The sequence below is a fragment of the Pagrus major genome, chromosome 17 (assembly GCF_040436345.1).
Source record: "Pagrus major chromosome 17, Pma_NU_1.0".
Taxonomy (NCBI): domain Eukaryota; kingdom Metazoa; phylum Chordata; class Actinopteri; order Spariformes; family Sparidae; genus Pagrus; species Pagrus major.
The window spans coordinates 27,274,251-27,292,777 of record NC_133231.1 but is presented as its reverse complement, the minus strand read 5'-3'; the positions used below and the strand labels follow the sequence as shown (position 1 = coordinate 27,292,777).

Sequence of the window (18,527 nt, the reverse complement as noted above, 5' to 3'; positions counted from 1 at the left end):
GCTCACACTGACAGGTCCAAAAGACATCAACAATTTGTCCACCGAAGAGCCAGAGTGAAAGTTTTTGTGACGTCTTTTTAACGCTCAGTGTCACATCCAGGTGACGTCTGACAGAGCTCGAAATGAACCTTTTTACGACATCATTTTTAGACGTCCTGTAAACCTCTGTTACAGACATCCAAAGGACGACTTCTTGTGGTTTAAAAGCAGTTTTTATGATGTCTGTCTTCAGCTCACTTCAGACAGACCTCAGGCACTCCAACTTTCCTCCTTGGACAGGAGGAAAGTTAGAGAAGGAGACATGGTGCCGCAGGTAGGAATCAAAACTGCTTTTTCAAAGTTGTTCCATTTACAGTAATGACCGGACTCAAAAGCTTAACCGAGGCCCGTCTCGTCTTCATTTACTATCAACTTTATGAAAACCAGGTTTTGGTGTGAGGGGTGGAAGACCAAAACATGGTGTTCAATAAAATGGATCATGAAGGCTGCTGGCGAGTGACTGATCCAATGATTACACACTGTTTTACTGACGATTTACAGTGTCGGACCTTTTTTTTGTAGATTCAGGGTTGTGTAAGCTCCATTTTTAATTGTTATTATGCAAAAATACCTGATTCTATGGAAGATTTCTGAAAATGTTCCTAAAAGTCTGTTTCAGCCACGTCATGTAATTGTAAATAATGGAATAATATTGAAATAATTACAATAATGGCAATATGATTAGTTCACATGTTGAACCATACCGACTCTTTTAGACTTTGACAGAAATTAAGCCACTGAAGCATCACCATGACAGTCGCCCTGCAAAAGAAATAGAAAAATCTGTTCACCTCTCAAATATGCAGCTCATTCAGTCAGGGATTTTGTAGCATGTAACAGCAGATCTCTACTGTTTACTTCACACTTGTAGATAAAATGATTGACGCTTTGCAAACTTGTAAAATCTTGTCTCAAAGTATTAGAATCGTAAGCCGTCAGATGCTTTAAGCTGTTACTCCAGGGTCATATTTCATATAATCATTTGCACCTAAAGCAACTACAACACAGTCACACATCCATTTTTTTTTATTATTCTGAGCTGTTTTCAGTCCAAATCCTTTTCTGACAGGGGACTTTGGGAGGATTTAACCTTCACGAAGATGTAAAACAGAATAGCTTTATTGTGAGACCGGCGTGTATCGACTGTGGCCTTCACACAATGCGTCACGACAACCGAGGCTACAACCTGAAACTTATTTCTCAACTTGTTCTTTCGCGTTTTGTAGAGTTTTTATTTTTCGTACCTCAATGCACCTTGGACTGACAACTGTGGTCTCAAACTGTACTTTTGTCACTTTTTTTGATTCTAGCATCATGAATGCCTTTTGAGGAGAGTCTGACAGAAGAGTGTGTCCGGTAGGCGACTTGAGGGGGAACGATGAGGAACTCCACCCCCTTTGTTAACAAAATGATCACAGTGCATCCCCCTTTTTAATCGAGTAAGACGGATACATACACAGACAAGAGACGGGACGAGGCGAGACACAACAGTCGGAGAAAATAGACAGCAAAAACGAAAATTTTAATCAAGAACAGAGTCTCAAATCCGCGACCTGAATTCAGGTTATTGACTCAACTCGGCACTCAGAGACGAGCTGGTATGGTTATGCGGGTTCATGAAAAAGTACATCCTCTGGTCAGCAGTCAACATCACTGTAAATAAACATCTGAGGATGGAGGTGACCTCCGCAGATCGCTGCCGCAGCAGGTTAAATCCACTCTTGAGCTCTCCTCCCGTCAGTAAACAGCTCCTGATCAGAGCAGAATCCGACGTGACTCTGGGTGATTACATATTGTCCATTTAAATTCTGCTTTTTGTAATGCTACTATGTCCTACATGTGCAGGAGGCCTCAGAACAGGTGGAAACACTTGTACCTTTAGATGTCGTTGGAAGACAAACGATCACGTACGAGCTTGCGTTCTTCAGGTCGATGGCAGTTTGTGAAAACGTTGCAACTTGTAGAACCATTTGCTCGAGAACTGATGCCGCCTATATTGAATTTGTACTTTGCCTTTTATTCCATTTTTGAATTCAATTTTTTTTTCTGGCACACATTGCTGACTGTGTGTAACTTAATATTCATCACACCGCAGCCAGGTGGCTGTTTTAATCTGGTTATATCTCAGCCAGGTGTCTGCTGAAAAAGATTCTTACTCTCGGTGGAGCGCCTGCTTTATAACACGTCGAAAAAAAGTAAACAAAAAGTAACTGCAACTCTCCACAACACCAGACAGGAACCAGATGCAGATTATTTCAAATGATTTCTATCTGCTGTGTTTCATATTTGGCTGTGCGGAGGATAACGTCGATAACGTCTTTGGCAACCGAGAGCGGTGCAGAGCCGCCCCGCCTCCTCCGTCTCCTCCAGTGTAATATTCTTTAAGCTGCCTGTTATTATGTCATGAAATTGGCCCAATGAAAGTCTTCAACTTTAACTGTAACAATAGACGTTTTTTTTATTTTTTTAAAAAGGGATTGGAAACACATTGAGCCGTCGCGCTCTGGGATTAATTTCACCTATGTTTTCGTCCAATGTTCCACAAGTATTTAAATAAGGAGCACATTTCTGGAGCACAGTCTGTACCGTGACCCATTTGCTGAGTGTGACCTATTCACGCCTGAACTTTAAAAAGGTAGCTTCAGGTGGAAATGCAAATATTTAAAAGGTGGTATTCACATCATGTCAAAGAGGAGAGGTTCAGGTTTGATGATTTTGGCTCATGTAATGGCTTTTTTCCCCTGTTCAGTTCAAAAGCAGGTGAGAGAACGGTATTAACACGTACTTAATTCTATATATTTAACTTCACATATGCTTGCCTTTATGTAATGTTAAGAGCTTCACACCTGGCAGCAGTCTGTCTCGCACCCCGCAGAGCTACTGAGCCGCCATACAAATGTCAAACCATTAAGTGGAGCAATTTACACCCGAACTTCCCAGGAGCTAATCCACGCTGTCGACATTTACCGTAAGAGAGCTTTTTCAGGGGAGACGTACGTGATGCACCCCTCCGGCTGCCATCTTGGAGGTCTTTAGGTCTCAACAACGGTGGTCTTAAAAAAAAAAAAAAGATCCTCCATGAATTTCCACAACAACAAATTTACAACGTGGCCACATTTTATGCTGTTTTTTAAAGGAAGTTTACCACAAATGAGCTAAAAAATCTGGTACTGTGTGTCGTTAACAGATGAACATAAACTGTTGAAACACTGGAACAATATTAAGAGTCGAAGAAGTATTTTGTATCTCAGACAGAAGCTAATATACTAAATATTTAGCACCGAGCCTGTGTTCACTCTCTCCACTGCTGCTACTGTGCATTTAATTTAATTTAACTACATAAAAAGATGTGAACTATGTGGTGTTCATGCGCTGTGGGAACCTTGAGCTTTCCGAGACACTCGTTCACTAATTAACCAGCCATATTTTCAATAAAAACAAGCTTCACAATATCCTTTTTTATAAAGATCATGTCAGCTAGTTATTAATTAATAGTGTTGAAAGAGATATATGTGAGACTATGCGCCCTTACAATTTGTTTAAGGGTCAGCTTGTACATCTAAACTGCATATTAGAAGCTAACAGTGACTTTATTAAGAGACCCAAAGTGTCTAAAAATTGGATTAAATAAAAACATCGTGAAATAAATATTCAGATAAATAAAAACAGACAAGACACATAACCAGAAAATTGTGAAATAATCAAATAATTGTTTGGGATTTTCGGGTCATTACAATGAAATGTTAGTTCATCCTGCTTCTATTCAGTCTACTGCCAGCTTGTCTGTTTTCATTTCACAACACATTTTTCCATTTATTTCATAATCCCGCCTGTCATCGCAGAGTCTCTGTCAGTCAGGCAAAGACAAACAGGACAGAGCCGGCACTGCGATTGGCTGTTTGTTCATTCAGACAAAAAGCAGCAGGCGGTTGCATAACTGCCACGTCGATGAAACGTCGGGATGAAATGTGTTCTTACGGGATGAAGTGATCACTGGTAAAAGATTAAGTTGTGAAATAAGCAGACTTAAAAAAACGAAAAGACGACATTCGGAAGTAAAAACAGATGGAAGGAAACAAAAGTCTGCTGTTGTGGAAATAAGAGACATTAAATTGTGCTGTTCAAATTATGTTTTTGTCATTATATAATTCATGTGATTAATTATTTCAGAAAGTCTTATTTATTTGATTTGGAAACAGGAGTTGCAGTGGCTGAAACAATTTTCAGCTCACAGTATTTTCCTTTTTTCAAAGATCATTTATGCCACAGCAGGGTCTTTTTCTTGCTTAGTTTGTTGGATGCGTATTTAGCTCTATGTCCAAGCTCTGTAATGAAGCAGGGATGTATATTCTGTATAACACGTCCTGTGTGTATCACGCTGGAGCAGATAAGGTGGATGGCAGGCAGGAAAGTCAATGGAGAAGGATTTAGAGGATTCAGGATCAACGCGTGGAACAGACAAACACGACAGGATCAGGGAAATACAACATGAGGCTCAAGGAAACACAACAGATGACTGAACTGAAGACTCGACTTAAATACAAACTAAACTAACGAGCGGATGAGGTGCAGGTGGAGCGATGCGGAGTAACACAGGTAAAAGGAATGAGTGGGAAAAAATCCAGGACCGAGCTGGGCTAATGAAGGAGAGGCACTGCAGGTGTGGATGGAAAGCAGACTGGGGAGGAAAACAGGAGGGAAACAGAGCAAACAACAACACATTAACCAAGAAAACACATAAAACACACACTAAAAAAAACCCTGAAATGACAGGAGATGAGTCAAGGCAGCTGTGTTTTTCCTGGTGAGCATCTACAGGATTGATTTTAGAGAGGGGAAGTAGTATCGAGGTAAGTTTGGGTCAAAAAAATGAATTTGGTGACAAATATTTGTTGTGTTGCATCTTTATTCAAGCGCTCTGAATTTAAAATGAAGAGAAAACTCTCAAAGTCTCACTCAACTCATGCTGTGCAGCCAAACAACAACAGACCAAACCCCAGAGAATGTTTTCTAAATTCTTGAGGAGATTTTTGAGGAAAAAATGTGTGTAGGTGTGCAGCCGTGATGCAACATGCTGATCGAGATTAAACACGTGATACCATCAGAAAAGAAAGGAATTAGATGATTTTTCTATCTTAAAGCTGCTACTTAAAGGGGAAATTAGAGAAAAGGGGTGTTAAGGGTTTGAAATCCCAGCAGGATTTGTCGGGATAGCCCAATGTTAGCGTTTCATGTTTCTGCAAACCACGGATACAATCAAAGTGTATGATTCATATGTACCGTATTGACATTTTTACAATATGTGGCATATCTAGTACACATTACATGTATGTTAGCTGAATTCGATGTCGGGATGGGATGGTGATGGCTGCCAAGCAAGTGATGACTGTTCGAGACTGCGTTTTGACATTCGTAAGCATGATACTGTATTTGTAGGTCAGGTCATGTAGGCCCGAAACAGCTTTTTCAAACCCTAATCAAGTGGTTTTGTGTCTGAACCTAACCACTACATAAATTAATGTAAAGTTTCAACATATCCATGGTTTGCAGTGAGGTTTCTCTTCTTGTGATTGGGTTGCTGATGCTCCAAACCAGATTTCTAATAGTGAAAACCTGCCTCTGATTCTGTAGTATAGTAAAGATGGGTTCAAACACTGACCTCCTCCCACTCGACAGGCACTGAGATCCCCATCTGTAATGGGCTCTAAACAGCCCTGACATAAACATTTACTCACAAAACATACAAACATACACAGATTACACAGATACACACATTACACACAGACAGAGGCCTCCGAGACCTTCAGCAACACGCCGTCATAAGCAAAAAGACAAACGGCTATTAATCATTTCAGTGGCTTTAAGAGAAAAAAAAAACAGCACACACTTCTTCACCATCTCTCTATCATATCTACAGTGAGCGGGGGCGGCGGTTTGTCACGAGTGGCACCGGGTAATGAATATTAATGTGCTCAGATGTCAGAAGAATTAATTGTCGAGGCGGGTAAATGCTGCATTATCTGCAAGGCTGAAGTATTTGACGGTATATCAGTGGCACGAAAACCGGCTCTAATGAAAAGCTGAGTTCGGGAGGAAGAGTAATGGCCGTAGTGAGAGGAGGCAGGAAACAACAGGGAGGCAGAGCTCTGTTTGCTTTCTCAGAGTGGGCTGTCGATGGGTTTGTTTTTGCTCTGAACTCGCCAGCGGAAACAATATTGGTCAGTGATCGTTTAATTCCACAGCGAAACACACCCGATGCTGAGAGCACTGTATACTGTAGATGCTTAGTCGTATCCTGGTTGTGTCATTTAAGAGCTGCTCTGTAATGAGGTTTAATCACTTCATTAACAGTGAGTGTTTTTTTTGTCCTGAGGGCTTTTATTTTGTTGGAATGCACTTTAAAAGTATCTGCTTCCTTTTATATTTTTCAACTGATTCAACTGAATTAATTCTTTGTAATAAATTGTTTAATGAGTTTTGAAAATGTGAAACTGACTCAATTAAGTTCTCTGCACTTGAGAAAACAAGTTCAACGAACTTTAGATATTTGGTTTAATCAACAACTGTTTAGCTGTCGTGACGCTCGGCACTTTAGTTTGAAGAGCGAGAGAAGAGAGGGGGAGAAAAGCCTGTCTGGAGAGTTTTAACTCTCAAGCAGTGCATGCTGGGAAGTCTGCTTTTATCCTTGATATCTTTCCTTAGAAACTTAAAACAGCTCTGAACTCCAACAGCTCTGTTGGACTCATGATGGACAGTTTGAGAAAAAGGAAAGGTGGATGAAAACTGATGTGGCAGAACCAGACGTACCGTCTCTTTTACTCCACACATTGTTATTCCTCGTCAAAACCTGGTGCCCGCTTTAACAGAAATGCAACTCGACTACTGACGGAGATCCAGGTGTGTTGTCAAACCGACAGCTGATGTAGCCGAGCCGCTAGTCTCAAGCAGAGATGAAGAGCGATACTTGAGGTAATTAATCAGACGCCACCGAGCTCCCGCTGGAGCTGCGAGAGGCTTTGGATCATAGACTGCATTAAACATGGGCGTAGTCTCCGTGATGTCGCCCTTAGGTTTCAGAAGAGCCATTGTGAAGCTCAGTGTGGTGGCTCTTTGCCTGACTACGCCTAACTACCGGCTAATCCAAATGGCAAAGAGGTGGAGCTATAAAGCCTGGTTGCTGACGGCTAGCTACACAGCTAGTGGCTAGCTTAAATGAGTGAGGTATAGAGCCCAAAACTGTTTTTTTTAAATCAGGCTGTAAACACGTTCATTTCTGCTTTAAACTTGGGTATTTGAACATGGGGTCTTGTGAAGATTGACTCACTTTTGGAGGCAGCCTTGAGTGGCCATTTGAGGGATGGCAGTTTTTGGCACTTCCACATTCGCTTCATTTTTCAGTCCCAGATGTTGCCTCTTGGTTAAGTACCCCGCATCTTTTTCCAGAAATTTTTTTAGACATCGATGTGTAAAAAATTGGTGGAGGTCCCCTTTAATTCAAAGAGGTGAGTAACCTCAATCGTTCAACTCATTGTTAAAGTCAGGCAAAATGGACACAAGACAAAGAGTTGGCAGGTTATAAAACAAAAAGCAAGCTTTAATAACGAAGCAGACGTCCAAAATACAAAATGAAAGCAATAAGAAAACACAGGCAGAGGAGAATCCAAGAAAAAACAGACTCACTCAAAAAAGTGAGAACAAAGCCAAACAAAAGCTGGAACAAGGACGACACAAGAGGACCGGGGAACAGACAAACCAAAGAAGAGTAAAGGAAAAATCACAGACTTAAATTCACAGGGGCTGATGAACTAACAAAACACAGGTGAGCAGGAAAAAGACAAAGACAGGAGGTGAAAGTAAAACATGACACAAGAGGAAAAAATCTGCTAAATAAATCAGGAAATGACTCAAGCAGAAACTCGAAGCGTGACACTGAAGTAGCATTTCATCTTGCAGGTATCATATTTCCATTTCTGTTTTTCTTTGCGCATTATCTCTGGAAAATCACTGTACCAACAAAAAAACAAACAACATCAAAACAAAGACGACTCCTTACATGACATAATGGGAGAAATTATTCGTGAAATGAAAGTTTTCTTTTCATAATTCTGTCTCAGGCTGCGTTAAGTCGATGTGGAGGGAACATAAGTGCATCTTCGAGAGGTAATGAGTCTGTTTGAAAGCGTGTAATCACAGGGTGGATTTCATCAGATGCACCGTGTTCCTTTACTTCATTGTTGAACTTGTTGTGCGTTTGCTCTGAGATTGATGGACAGCGGGACACAGTGAGATAGTATAGATTAGCCGGATGACTCAGCGGCCGCCTGTCAAGTTTGTGCATGTGTGTGTGTGTGTGTGTGTGTCAGTGTGTCCTTACACCAGCACCAGAGAGAGTCGAGCCAGAGCGAGCAAGGCAAAGAGAGAGAGAGAGAGAGAAATGCCCACAGCACAGCCCGCCATCTCTCAGTTCCAGTCCACTGCCTGAGGAAATGTACCCTGATATTAGCTATTAAAGAGCAGATTGTCAGGGGAGCCATGCCAGCACTGACAGCAGCTGTACAATGGAGCAGGCTGCAGGGAGGCAGCAGGCTAGCTAAGGCTCTCTCCCCCCACAGTCTTCTTTTTTCTTGGGTCTCTATCGACCGCAGCCGCCTTCCTCCTCCTCCACCCTCCCCCCCAAAAAAACTTGCTTTTGTGCCCAAGCCTCCGTACGCAGGCGCTGGGTTGGAAAAAGCCCTTACACACAGACGTCGGAGACAGCAGCAAAACCTGATGAGTGTGTGATTAGATTGGCTCCGTACCTGCGCGGTGCTGCAAATGTTCCCATTTGAGGGGATTCTGGACGGGGCGATGTGAAGCCGCCGAAACTTCCCAACAGAAATTAGGCGTGGATCATTTTGCTCTCAAACGAAATAGGAAAGAGATAAATCAGAGTGAATTCAAATCAGCCGCTCCTGCCGCTGTTAAAAATCCGAGATAAGTTCGCTTTTTCTACCCTTCGACAAAAAAAAAACACGATTGCAAGCGCCGATGCACTCTTATTTGTGAATGCAAATTTTTTCACCTTATCAATCTTTTATTTGAGGGATATTCAACCGTGACTCTTTTCTCATTTACTCACTTTGAACACTGACAAGAGCGAAAGGAGGGGGGGGGGAAAAATCGTAGACGTTGAATGAAATTTGACAGAACTCAAGAGCCACGAGGGATTTCTGTCCTTTAAGTTGTGACAGCATATAATAAGGCCCAATCATTTTAATTAAAGAGCTTAATCCAGCTTCATTGAGAAAGGTAATCAGATCTCTGGGGAGTCTTGTGATTGCCTGCAAGCCTAAGTGAAGTGGAAGGATTTCAGAGCAGCGTTTTCTCCTCCATCGCCAGAGCAAAATCTCAGGGGAGAGTCAGGAGAGGCTGAGGTACAAATGGAGGGAAGAAAAGAGGCGCTGTCTCTGCTGGAAGGGGTCGCGGTGTCCCTCCTGATCTTCCTTACTCTCCATTCTCCTCGTCTTTGTTGCCTTCTCCACTCCCACCCTCTCGATTTCTCTCTCTTTAATTGTGTCCCATACTCGATTACTCTCCTTTAATGTTATCTTTCCTCTCACCTTCTCACAGCCCCTCATCTCCTCCCCTTTTCTTTCTCCTTATTTCACACACTCGACTTTCCACCGTTGTTTGCCTCAAAGCTTGTTTACTTTTCCAGATAACTTTCATTTAACTTTTCTCTTTTTTCCCCCCCAATCTATCCTCTTTTGTTCTCGTTTCTTATCCTTCCCTTTCTTTCACCTGGCCTCAGTCTCTCCATCTCCTCCTCGCTCTCCCTCCTCCTCTGACTTTGCTGTCGTGCCCCGCTCGCCCATACCAACTTTAGATTGATCACAGTCATTACCTCCATTAATGAGAGGGGATTGAGTTCTTAACTGGGCCTCGCAGAGCCAGTTAGGTCGCTCTGACTGGGGATATGGATTACTGGAGGCTTCCCAGAGTGCACGGCGTCCTAGGCCAGCCAAAGTACACTTTAATCACCTGCCCTTCCAACGGCAAATGGGTCTTTAATGACACCGTGGTAGATGGGTTCACCCCAACACAAGGGCAAATACATGCATGACTTAACATGGTAGGCCTCAACCGACCAGGCTTTGTAATAAGCAGACGGATAAAGGCTGAGCCGCTCTTGTTCTCGTTGGTTTATTATTGAATTTCTTCACACTTCTATCAGGGCTGGGAATCTTCAGGCAACTCACAATTCGATTTGATTAAAAAACTATTATTGTCTTGATCCAGCAATTTGTTTGATATTGATGAATTTACTTATGTTGTCTTTGCTCGTCCACACCAAAACATGGAGAAGGAGCCAAGATGGCGTCCGTTTGACACGACCTGATGCCAAGAAATTCTGCTTCAAACTAAGGATTTAATGTCGATCATAAATTAGGACTTTTATACATTTCTAAGTGGCACAAACCTGTTTTATAAGATTATCAGACTGTGGACACATCTTGCTTGCCTGGACCTACTTTTTAAGAAACAAGCTGACAGCATGGCTAACAAAGTACATTAACTTATAAGATAAGATAAGATAAGATGTACCTTTATTGATCCCCTGCAGGAGAAATTCAAGGAAACAGTGTGCAAACAGTGACAAAAAGTAGCAGCACAAGGAAGGAATTACTAAGAGAAAAATAAAATAGAATAAAATCAAAACATACTCAAATAAATGAGATAAAATCAAATAGAAATGTGATATACACCAGATGGATCTGTGTGCATATTCTACCTGTGCAATGTTCATGTAAATGTGCAAAAAAGATTTATTAACACAAAACACATTATTACGTTTCACCGTGGTTTCAGCTGTGAGGAACGTACAGCCAGGTCTTAAAAATGGTTAGAGGCAATCATAATGTGGAAAATGTGGTATTAACTTCTGATTATTGGACTTTTCTGCACTGGGACACGATGTTTTAGGAGAGAATCGCAATGCATCTAAGAATCAATGTCTGACTTGTGTTATCGTTACGTTAGGAGGATTAAAGGGATGCTTTGTCACTTGCACAAGTGATCGAATAGCAATTAAAGGCCTTCTTTTTTTTGTTTCTGCGTTTCAGTGTGATGTTAGTCATAAACAAAAGGCAGGGAACAAAAGTAATTAATGAGAAATTACAGGGTAACTGTGAACACTTTAAATACGCCTCAGCTCATTCACAAAGTTTCCACTTTTGTTCAACTTGATTGTTGGAGGCACTTTTCTACAAGAAGCTTGGTATCAGTTTTATCTCGGGGTTGTTGTTGTTGAGCCAAGCTGTGTCTGAAGTGTCTTCTAACAGCTGTATAGCTTTATTTGCATGTCATTCAAAGGACTAGTTTGACATTTTGGGAGGGCTTCACAGTTCTTGGCTTGATTGCTGAGAAGATTGATAACACTCTCACGTCTGTGCATCAAGTGTGGAGCTGGAACATTAAGGCGATTAATCTCTATTAACACATATCTGCATGTGAATGTGGAATCTGCAGGCGAGAGACAAGATTTTGGTATCTGAAGCATTTTGGTTTCTGTTTGTAGTCCGTTTGTAGTTTGAGTAAACTCATGTTTGACCAGGCTTTGGTTGCATTCAGGTAAACAGTCTGTGTGAAGGGGAAAATAAGTGGAAGTCAATGGCCAAAATGCTACCTTGGAACCCATCAGTTATTATCTGACAATGATTGAGCTTTTAATTAGCTTTTATAAAAAGATCGGCATCCATCTGCGTCTCAAGCTGCTAATCAGACTATAAACTATGATCGCCACATGGAAGGAAAAGTCTCTGCCTGGATATCCGCTGGCTGCACTGCTGCCTTGAATCATTGGTCGTTGGCTCCAGAGGCTAAATCATTAGCGTCAGAGGATAGCCAATAGGTTCACACATTGGGCTAGCAACTAGCCTGGTTCTGTCCAAAGACAAAAAAACAATATGGCATCCTGACATGTATGACCTACAGCCGATCTCGATCGTTTGATCTGTGAACAGACGGAAATGTTAGTTGTGGTTTCACAAGGAGTTACATGTGTAAGGGCTTATTTTTGTTTTGCCTTCACGCTGTATTTATGCTAAGCTAATCTCCTCCTGGCTCCAGCTTCGCACAGCTGCACGCAGGTATGAATTTTCTCATCTTACTCTGGGCGAGACGGAGAGAAGGCGTGTTTCCAAAAACATTCTCTTTTCTATTAAACACATGTAGAAATACAACAGGAGACGTTGTGGTTACAGCCAAGAGCTACACACAGTGACGGCATGAGGCCTCATTGTTGCCAGTTTTGCACACTTTTGACCCACACCTGTGTGATTCTTTGAGGTGATGTTGACTGGTTTTTAGCAAACTCACACAGACGCCAGATGAAGCCTGTGAGATGCAGTTAAAAAGCCACTAAGTGGATTGTGAGGTATGATTATAATAAAGATGTAAAACTACTGATTCCAGGGTAAAAAATGAACTTTCATGCTCGATATTAAAAGTGTTGGAAGGTGTATTTTATCCTCTTCCGGAGGCTAACTATTTCCCACTTCCAGTCTTTGTGCTAAGTTAGGCTAAACAAATCACGGTGCCTTCTCTCCTGAATTCATAAAGACGGAATTGATATTGATCCTCACACTCCAGGTATCAGAGCAAACAAGCTGGCTGCCAAAAAATGTTGAGGCATTCCTTTATAATAGCACCCGAGCAATTTACTCTCCCCAACTGTTTACTGAATATATAGCAGCTCATGAAGGCAGTTGTATTTGCAGTTCAAAAACACTCGGTCAGCGTAGAGTCGAGTCTTTGCCAGAGAAAAAATCCTCTCGGTGAGAAAATGACAAAGATTGTACTGAAAAATGAGACCTATTCACAGAAAGAAACTAAAGCAATCTGCGATGATCAGCATGATGACAACAGCGTGGCGCATAATGGATCTCTTACTACCTCTTCATCCTGATGGTGCATTTATTTTAACTCACTCATGATGAAAACAAAAGCAGTAAAATAACGACTCGCAGGCAAAAAAAAACCCCTCACCTGCTCACACAAACGCCAAACCTTTGCACTTTTTCCTGGAGCCACTGTCGGTCCGGTGACCGTGCCATTGAAAAGCTGCCCAGAGAAGCAGGTGTGATGGCAGCGTTTTTTGGCCGCCGGTGATCACGGTGAGGCCGAGTGAGTTAATCTCTGTGATTTCAGCTTGTTTTGATGCCTGGCACACGCAGCGGGCTGGGAGTAGGTGGCCGTTAATTGCGGGGAGCAGAGAGGTCGCTGCCGCTCTGCTCGTGGCATAAACATTATTCATCAGGAGTGACAGGGTCAGACACTTCAGAAAATAGTTCATGGATTAATTATTGTTCTTGTGGTAATAGCTCGGGCTCTGTGGGACATAATGTTAAGTTACACCTTGGTTGTTCATGGCCGTTGAGCAATCAGGGTCAAAACTGATTAATGTGAGAGGTGTATTTAGCTGAACATCTGAAATATGAACATAAATAAAAAAGAAACCTAATATATTTCAAACCAACACAGTTTTTATGTCTTAATCCTTCAAATGCGCCCTGACACAACAATGTCGGGGCTGTCGGTGAGCGTCTCTGGCTCTAGTCTTTGCGGTGTGTCCTTCACCTTCGGCCCTTGTAGGCAGCTTTTCAGCCAATTGAAATGGTGAATCGTTGGGTCCTCTGTCAGAAAAATCACTCAGATTGGCTGTTCAGCAGAAATAATCAGTGCACGTGAGGAGAAACGGAAAAAGTAAGGGAAGCCCTTTCAGCCTGTAGTGTCCATGATATCATGTAGACTGTCACTGTCACCCTGCGATCAACAAAGGTAGACCAAATGCAGGAGACAGCAGGAACAGGAAAACAAAACAGATAAAGGAGCCTTCGAATTGGGACGGCATTCGCGCGGCGTTGTGACGTAATTGGCCTTCAAATGCGCCCTTCGAAGGATGCAGCCCTGAGTTGAGACACAGCCACTGGGAACAGAGCTGGGCAAACGAAGGGGGATGCAGATCAGGTGTGGTGGGAAGGCAGACCGGGGAGAAACACAGGAGGGAAACAGCAAAAGACACCACAAAACCCAGAAAACCCAGAAAACAGAAGTAACAGAAGACAAAAACGATAGGACCGTGATGAAGACAAGAAATGAAATAAAGATACCTACAGTTCTCTGATGTCACCTTGGTGTGTCTGGGCCTGATAATAGTACCCGTGTGTCCTCTGTTTGAAATCAGATTACTGTGATCGCGTTAAATCTCTGGGTAAAGCAGAGAGTGCACTGGAAGGACTGTGTAGATTTTTCTGGCTCTCGTCTGAAGCGTAGTCAGCCTCGACTTCAAATTAAACAGAACATAAATTACGCACAGCTAATAAGTGAAGTCAGTGGTCCCCTTCTCAGAGCTGAGTCCACAGACTTTAAATAAATGTTCCAGTCACGGTATCGAGTGTAACAGCCTGGAATAATGGTCTTTTCGTGCCAGATGTTCTTCTTTACATCAGTCCACAGGCAGCTGCAAGCGTCTACTCAAACACACACACAGAGATACAGGTAGAGGTCAATCAGCTCAATCCTCCTCCGGCTATGGTGATCAATAGACGCCCTCGCTGAAGGTCACCTGGTCATGTGATGGACTGATCGTTTCAGGCAGTCAGTAAATGGCATGAAGAAGAACAGCAGCAGCATCCACACAGAGTGGAAAGACAAATATCAAAGCGCAGACTGATTCAGCAGAGTTTAGTTATCGTGATTTATAGTCACATTTACTGTTGTCTTTAATGATGAACCGGGTCGGCAGAGTAAACACTGGCAACGTACACGTCACGATAAAACTGCATCAGCAATGAACAGCACCAAATGTCCACCGGATCCACTGCAGATCCTGAGATGGCAGCCGTTTGATTGACAGCTCATCCTGCGCCCGCCCTAGAGCCTGAAACAGCCAATGAGTGATCGTGCAGACGAGAGACCCTCTCTCTCTCTTCTTTCTCCTCTCTCTGGAGCCACTTACACACCAGCCTCTGGATGATGGAGAGAAAAAATAAATAAATAATTCAGTGTGTTCAAACTCCTGTAGATTAATGCCAGAAGTACTTACAGAGCTCCTGACAGAAGCTTATAGACCTAAACCTTGCCTGCACTCCAAATGGTTCAACAACAGCTTTGAATTTACTTTGGGCATGACTGGGATCTGCGTTTTAGGAAAATTATATACATTTTCAAGAACTGGAATTAAGAAAATAAAGAAAATAACTCCATTATCAGATTTAAATGTTACTCCAAAATGCCATCGTCACCATGAGGCTCACCAATCCTGCATTTTTGTTTACTTATAGGTTAGAAACCCTCTCACGGCTTTCTCTCTTTGTTTTAATGCAGAAGTCCTATTTTTAGTTTTCCTTTACCACCGTCTCCTCTTCCTTACTTTAAAGATCTGCATTCAGAGCGTGCAGCGCGTTTCATAAAAGTGCAAAAAGCAAATTTCATAGTTGGGAGTCAGTCAGCTGTGAGAAGAGTGTATTACAACAAGTCTAAATGTGCCTCAAACCCATTTTCAAAGGTTAATGGATTGGATGCTCACAAACACTAAAAGAGAAAAACCCACGTTGCATACATTTACATTAAGTTTAAAGCATTTAGCTGAGGCTTTCATCCAGAGCGTCGGTGCAACGCTGCCGTTATTCAACACCTCAGTCTGAATAAAAAGACAGCTTTCACCAGCAGCTCTTTCTGATTCTTCTTATTTAAAGGACGTCGGCAGCTCTTTCACCACAGGTCATAACAGAAACACACCTGCTGCTCCAACCTTTTTCTTTATCTTTGAAAACCTTTGGCAGGAGTGAACCCGGTGACGATGTAACTCAGGGCAGTTTTGCGGCGCCTATCTCAGGGATAAATAAGAACCACATATAATGGCTCACAAAAATAGCATGACATAATTCACTATTGATTTGCTCTCCTGGCTGGCTGATCTTCATTTCGTGACACTGGAGTGGGGAGAACTCAGAGGCATTGGCATCGATCAGGCGGTACCGCGAAAGGCAAAATTTCATTTTCGTGGACGCGGCGGCGGGCCCACTGTATTCTGTACACTGACATGTGGTGTTGTTTTATGAGTCAGGTTTATCGATTCACTGCTGTCTTTATTCCTAAAAATATCAGACGTTTCTTTCAGAAGCACAGGAGCTATTTGTGTAACATGTTAATGTGATCTCACACGCTGACAGAGGATCAGAGGTGCGATTATTTCTCCGAGCTGTCTATCCCTAATGCAATCTATATGCATTTCTATTTTATATGTACATACAGACCATGGCAATCAGTTTTCTCCTGATATACTTGTCTTATGAGCTTGGTATTGTTGTTGTTTTTTAGCCTTTTTATCATAAATATGAGTCAGGGATACTTGTCTCTGGTGTTCTCATGATACTGAAATATCTAACTCGGATACAAAACCTTGAAAGATATCGATACACCATTTTTCGATCCTGGTAGTGACCCTTCCTTATTTTTTTAGGTTCCTTGGTTGTAGATTCAGAACAAGAAGAACCAGAAATAAATGTTTAAATGACACAAAGATAACCAAAAACATAAACTTTGAGTCTAAATATGTTGAAGTCTTTATAATTATTTGTAGCCACAGAGGTCATATCAGTGACATTCATCAGTTCAAATTCATTTGTTTCCAACCCCGTTTATCATTACAAAGTGTTGAAGCATGTTAAATGTGTCTATTAATGCTGGAGATATTAGTACATTTTGTTTTTCTAGGAGTCTTGCTGCTCGTTCCAGCAGGCGAGCCTAATTGCTGTTGTTTGAGACTGTAAGCGTTTCCTTCCGTCCCTGAGAAACTCATTTCCGCTGTATTCTGTGCAATTTGCAGCAATTCTGTATTTGGACACAAACGCTGCAAATTGGCGAAGGTGTTTTTCTTCATTGGCTTTTGTTTTTCTATATTTCGTGCTTTCTTAATGTGCAGCGGGTTTGTGCTCTCAGGCCAACTGTAGAAATAGCTTTTGTTGCCATGCAACCTATTGACAGCATATCAAATATTCTAACTTTCTTACCGAGTAAATCATCCAGCACCGGTGTTTACTCATTTATACGGCCCAGGCCTATGGTCCAATCTTCTGTGCTTGTTCTCAAACTCTTTGAACCCTGTTCTGGCCGTGCCTTGAAGTGAAATGTTCACTCATGCCTACAGTAACATGTACAAATAAAGAGAATATCTAATGTTATCTTAGCCCGCATAATCTTCACAAAAACACATTTAGATTCATCTGTGGCTGTCATGCTTTTTTATTTTGTTAGTATCTCCCCATCTCAACTTCTACGACACTCTAGTTCATATTTTGTGAACATGTTCAGCCACCTGTTGGTTGAATCACATGAATAAAACATCCTTGTCCCTAAATGATGGATGGACCCATATGATTCAACAAACAAATCATCTATTTTCTCTCTGCAGATGCCGTTCCTGGAGCAGCACCCCTCCCGCTATCCCCTGTGCTCAGACTGGCACAGCCCTTGGCATCCTTGATGACCCTCACGACGCTGACGCCAGCACCTGCGGCCTCTCCGATAGTCCCGAGCAGCACAGCAGTCGCCACCGCCCCAGAGAATCCCTCGGCCGCCGGAGGGGACGAGGGGCCAGCCGAGCTCAGCTCGCCATCAGAACCGGACCCGGAGCCCGAGGCCGAGCCTGAGGCGGAGACGGATGCGGAAACAGAGGAGGAGAAAGCCCGGCGTCTCCTGTACTGCTCGCTGTGCAAAGTGGCGGTCAACTCGGCGTCGCAGCTGGAGGCTCACAACAGCGGTAAGAGACGTGTGCTGGGAATGTAAACGTCACTTCAGTGTTTGAAGTAATTATAACAGAGGTTTCTGTGCAGAAGACAAAAGATCTTCCTACATGTTTCCACATGTTGAAATTTGAATCCAGTGTGTTTCAGTCCTGCTCACGGAGGCCCTCTGCCCTGCAGGTTTTAGATGCTGTATCTAAGATACTGTACTGAAATGATCAGCTGGTCATCATCAAGCTCTGCTGAAGCCTGATAATGACCCAATCACTGGGATCAGGTGTGTTGGAGCAGGGCAACAATTAAAACATGCAGGGCAGAACACTGTTCTAATCACCATGTGGAAGCCACATATGAACGTGATTTAACATGATTCAGAGGTGATAAAAAAGCAAATCACTTATTCAAAATTCTCCTGGTCACATGATACATTATATTATTTTTTTTTTTTACATGTTTAAACTTTAGTTCACATGTGCAAATCTGTCACAATGTGAAATTTACATGTGAAGAAGCAAATATAAGGTGATTTCATGTGCTGTAGTTTGTTTTCTACACACAATGAAAAGCCAATCACATATAAATGAATGTAATTCACATGTGTAAATATTAAATTTCACATATGGAATATTGTATTCTATGTGGAAATGTCCAGTTCTCATATAACATTACTTTATTTTTAGTTCACATATGAAAATAGCCAGT

General features: G+C 42.2%; 1 protein-coding gene across 1 annotated transcript in view; it reads left to right on the top strand.

Annotated features, from left to right (window-relative positions):
• znf385d (zinc finger protein 385D) overlaps nt 1-18,527 on the top strand; it is a 96,708-nt gene that overhangs the window by 65,097 nt on the left and 13,084 nt on the right. The window contains exon 5 of the mRNA XM_073485761.1: nt 17,495-17,842. Within this exon, the coding sequence (XP_073341862.1) occupies nt 17,495-17,842 (348 nt within the window). The remainder of the gene's footprint in view (nt 1-17,494; nt 17,843-18,527) is intronic.